The 6,711-nt window shown below is 36.9% G+C and overlaps 1 protein-coding gene across 1 annotated transcript; it reads left to right on the forward strand.

Annotated features, from left to right (window-relative positions):
* Positions 1-647: 647 nt before the first annotated feature.
* On the forward strand, positions 648-6,431 carry LOC310633393 (ovomucoid-like; the record flags this gene model as incomplete). Its single annotated transcript, XM_083351100.1, has 4 exons — positions 648-702; positions 2,384-2,412; positions 5,974-6,083; positions 6,374-6,431. The coding sequence occupies 4 exons, from the start codon at positions 648-650 to the stop codon at positions 6,429-6,431; spliced, it is 252 nt and encodes an 83-aa protein (XP_083207226.1).
* Between the last annotated feature and the right edge of the window lie 280 nt (positions 6,432-6,711).

Consider the following 6,711-nt stretch of genomic DNA (forward strand, 5'->3'; position numbering starts at 1 on the left):
GGGTATTCTGTAAGTTGAACTTTGTGCACCTCAGAGTTGCCAAGGTTGAGGAACAGCCTCTTGGCTACTAGATTGCAAAAATACACATAGAGTAGCTCTGTAAGGAATGGTGAAATGGTCACATGCATTCTTCTTGGCCATAGATATTCAGTTGTAATATTTACACAATTTCATTGCTTTTTGTTGGAATTTCATAATTGGGATCATAACTAAGATATACATGCTGAAGGTTATCATGAGTTTATCTAAGAACTGAATTCTGTGTGTTCTTTAATAGGTGTATAACTGTTGTTTGATGAGTAATTATATTTTTTCATTTCCCCCTTTGAACATATAGTTTTCTTGATTATGATTTATGACTTACCAAATGTTTAATGTTCCTAAAGATTTACTCAGTATTTACTAATAGAAGCTGACAAACACAAGCCTTTCACATTCCCCTATGCTAATAGAATGGTGAAACTGAAAAGTGCCTATAAATACCTGCAATGTCAACATTCTCTTATCTTTTTTTGATAAGGCTGCAGTGATATACTTATATACTGTATATAAATACCCAGCTAGAGCTTAAATAGGACCTGTGTCTGTGATAGCTAGAAGCTATTTCAGTGGAAGAACTCTGGTGTGACTGATCCTCTCCTACCAAGATGAAGGTGGCTTTTTGCCTGTTCTTCACCCTGGCACTCTTCTTTTTGCACTCAGGTAAGACAAGCACCAGCTTGCAAAAGATCCTTTTCAGCTAGATGGCATTTTGAGACTTAGATCCACACTATCAAGTCATTCTCATAAAAGTGGGCATTTTAAAGGCTCCTTCACATGAATGTCATGTTTATGCAGGATTTCCAAGCCCAAATTACAACTGGTATTATATAGAAATAATATAAATCTTTAGAAAATAAAACCTCAGTGCTGCAGAGTCCTGACACTAACAAATATCAAAGTTTAAAGACTATGTAACTTTCAAATGTTAAAGCCACAGAAAGCATTTCTGATGTGAATCAAAACCTGGAAGCCTGACTTCAATCAACTACTAAACCCTACTTACCCATTATTCTTAACCCAAGATTATAGTCCAACGAAAGGATTATAAATTTAGATCCACAAAGTTGTTTTTGCTTGCTTACGTTTGTTTTTATGTTGTCAGCCGTTTAAAGAAAATGATATTTAATTTGATCATATTTAGTCCAACTGTTATTCAGTGATAGTTGCATTAAGTTGAATATATTTACATTTGGAACAGAAAGAAATGTGTAAGATCAAATACTCTTTTTTTCAGTAAAGAATTACTTAGTTGGCCCTTATTCAAGCTATGGATTTTCTTCATATTGTTTATGGATTTGATCACTTATTTTTAGTTGCACTTTATAATGGTTGTTCTCTGTCATTTTTTGTATATAACTCTTTCAATCACCTCAGGTCGTATAACCTATGCGCAAGAAAGCAAGTGAATACCTTATTTGTTATCCGGCTGGAGGCTAACTGTTTGCCAGGCAGATAAGGAAGTTGTTATTGAAATTTGATGCAGAAGGTCTATATTTCTATAGCTAAATATTAATCTGAAAAAGTTTTATCATCACAGTATTTGCATATACCGGTACATTCCCTACATAAAGCACAGACATAGAAGAGTTATTAGATCCCTACTCTGGTGGTGGAATCTGTGAATTAGAAAGTGCTAGTAGGAACCTAAGAAAGATAAAACAAGGCAATCATGAAGACAGCAGAGGTTCTGCTCCTCACCCTGATGCTATTCTTTTATACGGGTGAGTCCCACATCATAATTGCTAAAATCCCTTTCCAAAGAAGCCTTGCTCTTAGAAACAGGTATATCCATCATGTATTCCTCAGAAAGAGAGACATTCTCCTGCAAGCTTTCTAAACGTTTCTGCAACCAGAAATGATCCTTTAAGTTAAGGATACATTGGAAGGGCTGTAATGGATTCCAAAGTCTACCATGTGGAATTGATCCTCTTACATGAAGAAATCACACAATGCTAGTTGGTGAGACAGGAAAATCCCCATGTAACGAGGTAAAATCTATAGGTAAAAAGCTTCCATATCACAGTAAGTGCTTATGATGTACACTTTATTCATGGCTGACATTAAGATGCAGAAATTTCACAAAGTTTCAAAACTTGCATCCAGTTTCAGATATCTATGGAAGGAAACTTGAGGATCATAAGATAATTGGTTCATTTATTGTATATTTATTTTATTTATGTTGTCAATAATGTCCACATATTGGTATATAGATATAGATTTCTTTTGAGATAATAAAGGAGAATGTGTAATAAAACACATTCATGTTTACATAATCCAAGAAATGTTCTGTAGTCAACCATTTTTCAATATCAGCATTTATATTACTGTTGTTTGGTTCTAGATTTTGTTACCGAAGCAAATGAAGAACCAGTAAGTGCAATTCTGTCTTTTAATACATTATTACTTCCATATCATTATAGTTGAAAATTAAGATCAGTACTTTTTACGGAGCAAAGAAAAATCAAAATCAAATCTAAGCATGAAAATAAATTGCAATGTTCTTTTTGACAGATTTACATGGTGCAGATGTAAACTCTAATTCTAATTGTGTTCAGTTTCTAAACTAAGAAGTGGGTTGGCTACTAAAATAATGCACGGTTAAAAAAACATGGTTCAATATCTAAATTATTATTATTCTGTCAGAGGCATGTAGAAAAGATAATCACTACTGCTGAGAATAGTCACCTACATTCTTCAATTTGTTTATAATTAATTTGTTCCATGAGAGATCAAAATTCACCTAAGATAACAAACTGATGAGAATAATAGAATTGAAAAGGGATTGCAAAAAACCTCAAGATCTTTCCAAAGTGAGTGAATTGGTGTCAAAATGGCAAACACGGTTCAGTGTAAGCAAAGACAGATAAATGTACACATACACACAGTGGCGGGATTCAAATATGTGAACAACTGGTTCTCTGTGTAGATGCCTTTTCTGGAAGTCCGTTCTGGGCCTGGGAAACAAAAAATTAGCTACTGGTTCTGTTAAACTGGTGCAAACCAGCTGAATCCCACCACTGCACACACACACACATATACATTAGTACAAAACCCTAATCTTCACAGATGTATTTATGGAATCTGAATTGGTGTTGCCCTTCATGGCATGGGTCCGGATTACCTATGGCAACACCTGCGACCGGCGTCAACTTCCCTCCGTCCAGTGCGCTCCCACAGAGAGGGCCTCCTCAGGGTGCCGCCGATCAAAGAATGCCGATTGGTGACCCCCAGGGGGAGAGCGTTCTCTGTGGGCGCGCCAGACCTCTGGAACCGCTTACCGGTTGAGCTCCGGACGGCCCCCGACCTTCGCTCCTTCCGGTGCGATCTTAAAACATTCTTTTTCGAACAAGCTGGCCTGGTCTGACGGGATGGGGTTGGGTTTTTAAAATTTAGTTTTTAACTTAATATGTATTGATTTTATGGGCATGATGTTTAATGGTTTTTTAATTTTTGTATTTGATCTTTATTGTGTATTGCCCTGTTCACCGCCCTGAGTCCTTCGGGAGAAGGGCGGTATAGAAATCAAATTATTAAATTAAATTAAATTAAATTAGTTAAGAAGAGAATCAGCCCAATCTGCAGTTTCCATGCTTGAAGCATTAGAAAGGGAATGAAAATAAATCAGCCAAAAAGCAACATGTTTATATGAACCTATGGCTTCAGGTGGCTGCATTATCTCCACTTTTAACACACACATACACTTGCACACCCCCAACTCCAACTTCAGTATTTTTAGGCCTTTACCATGTGTTTGCTTCGAATGTTCCGAGATCAGGATTTCAGTGTTTCCAATCTGAAAAGGCTTTCATGATTAGTGAAAGGTGATAGCTGCAATAATAAAACTGTATAAATCTAGCTAATATAGACTAAAGATCTACATAAAGTTCTTTAATCTGTTACAGCTTCATTGGAGCAGATAAATATGGTTCCATTTACTCTAGTTTTGTGCCAGCTTCACTGGAATAAATTAATGGATTGAGGCAATCAGAAACCTTGTCTTGTCTCAGATGAATCTAAGACATGATTATAGAATCATAATCTGGCTATGTCTTAAATCCTGCTCTATGTTCTTCCTGTGGAAACTGTCTATACAAGGACAGGAACTTAAAGTCTTCTTAATCAGTGCCCCCCAATCTTTTGGGCAGCAAGGACTGGTTCCATGGAGAAATGTTTTGCACCAGAATAGAGGGGGTGTGGTTTTGTGTGCTGCTCGCATCCCACGGATGGGGCTTCGCTTATTTGCGTGAGCCGATTTCTGGCATGCCGCGGACTGATACCAGTCCATGGGCTGGGTGTTGTGAACTACTGTTTCAAATGATCCATTTAATGATATTCCATAGGAGAATTTTCTCCCCCCCCAAATTATTAAGATTTAAGCAGAAAATAAGGCCACTGTTATTACTATACGTTTTGAGATAACATTGGTTGCCCAAGAATGGGTATCTAGTTTGGGCTACCTTGCCTTGTCTTAAATATGGCTTGGATCCAGTTCAACTTAAGTTTTTTTTGCAGTTGGTAAAACAAGGCATTAATGGCTGACCTAGGTTTTGTTAGGCTTAAAGTAAGATTAATTTTGGATTCAGTTTTATATACTATTTATGTCAACAGTAATGAGTCTGAGACCTTCCAGTATTATGTTACTGGATGGACTACAATTACCAGCCATCCCAGCCAGCATAGCCTGTGGGTGAAAGAAGATGGGAGTTGTAGGTTTCTGAATTCCATCTCTGATCTAGAGTAAAACCAGCTATCTTCTAATTAGCTTCTACCTAGCCATTTATGAGGGATCATTCTTGTTTGAAAGAAGGACAGCATATACAATATTCAGCCACCTAACTATTAATGAAATTCAGCTTAATAAGATACAGCCTTACCCAAGATGTCTCAAAGGTGCTTTTTCCAAAAATCCACTGGACTTTCTAGGTTTTTTCCCTTTGGAAACATTTTGCTTCTTGCCCAAGAAACCTTTTCAGGTCTTGGATGAGAGGTGAATTTTTCTCAAAGAAAAAAATCAAAATATTCCAGTTGCCTTTTGGAAAAAGAATCTTTGTGGGAATCATGACCTGGACGATTGAACATCTCCAATCTCCCTAAGATGTTACAGACCACCTTGGCAAAATGATACAGACCTTTTATCCTTATGAGGAAGTGACACACATGTCCCTCAAAAAAGGAACACTGATGGAACATGTAGGCTTAAAGTAAGATTAATTCTGGATTCAGTTTTATATACTATTTATGTCAACAGTAATGAGTCTGAGGCCTTCAAGTGTTATGTTACTGGAAGGACTACAATTACCAGCCATCCCAGCCAGCATAGCCCATGGGTGAAGGAATATGAGAGTTGTAGGTTTCTGATTTCCATCTCTGATCTAGCTATCTTCTAATTAGCTTCTATCTAGCCATTTTTGAGGGACCATTCTTGTTTGGAAGAAGGAAACCATATACAATATTCAGCCACCTAACTTAACTATTAATGAAATTCAGCTTAATAAGATACAGCCTCACCCAAGATGTCCCAAAGGTCCTTTTTCCAAAAAGCCACTGGACTTTCTAGGGTTTTTTTCCCTTTGGAAACATTTTGCTTCTTGCCCAAGAAACCTCTTCAGGTCTTGGATGAGAGGTGAATTTTTTTCAAACAAAAAAATATATCAAAATATTCCAGTTGCCTTTTGGAAAAAGCATCTTTGGGGGAATCATGACCTGGACGATTGAACATCTCCAATCTCCCTAAGATGTTACAGACCGCCTTGGCAAAATGATACAGGCCTTTTATCCTTATGAGGAAGTGACACACATGTCCCTCAAAAAAGGAACACTGATGGAACATGTAAATCCAACCACCATGTTTTTATGTGACTAATTTTATAACAAAGGTTTATTTATTATCTCAGTCCTAAGATCTGAAAAATGTATTGTTGCTTTCTGCAGATTCAGTGTGGTGACCAAGTACAAGACTTCTGTACTTTGGAGTTTATGCCACACTGTGGTTCTGATGGGGAAACCTATGCCAACCAGTGTCTGTTCTGCAATGCTGTTGTGTAAGTATAACTTTCACGTTTGGAGAATGGAAAAAAGTGATGCTCAGAGCTATTTTGTCTCATCCTGCTTCCTAAGGATTTTCTAACATAAATGAACATTAGAACTTGGAGAAAGGGTCTGTTTTGTCAAGTGAAGTGGCCATCAGAAGATGCGGAGTTCATCACCAATTTCAACAGACCTTACATTGGGAGTCAACACTTCTTGTGTTTTTTATCTTTGTATTCATTTCATAATGAGTAATTTTACATCTTCTGAATTTTCACACCCCACTTTGCTTTTCTCTTACCAGAAAGAGTCGTGGAGCACTTAAATTAAAACACCGTGGATCATGTGAGGAAATCAACTAGTAGAGATCCACTTTGCTAAAAAAAAATCAACTACCATGGGTCTCTTGCTCATCCTATCATCATAATGAATGCCATAATAAATCAATTAACAGAATGAGAGAGATAAACTATTTCACATTTGTTGATCTTTAAATGGCTTGTGCAACCGTTGGATCGAAGGATGGCTCTCTTTCAGAACATCCTGAAGTTTACAAAATTTACAAAAAATAAATGGCACAATATACAAAATTACTACTGCATTCTTAATACATATTTCTAAGCTCAAAGAACAAACCTTCAC

Source organism: Vipera ursinii, assembly GCF_947247035.1.
Source record: "Vipera ursinii genome assembly, chromosome: 2".
Classification (NCBI taxonomy): Eukaryota; Metazoa; Chordata; class Lepidosauria; order Squamata; family Viperidae; genus Vipera; species Vipera ursinii.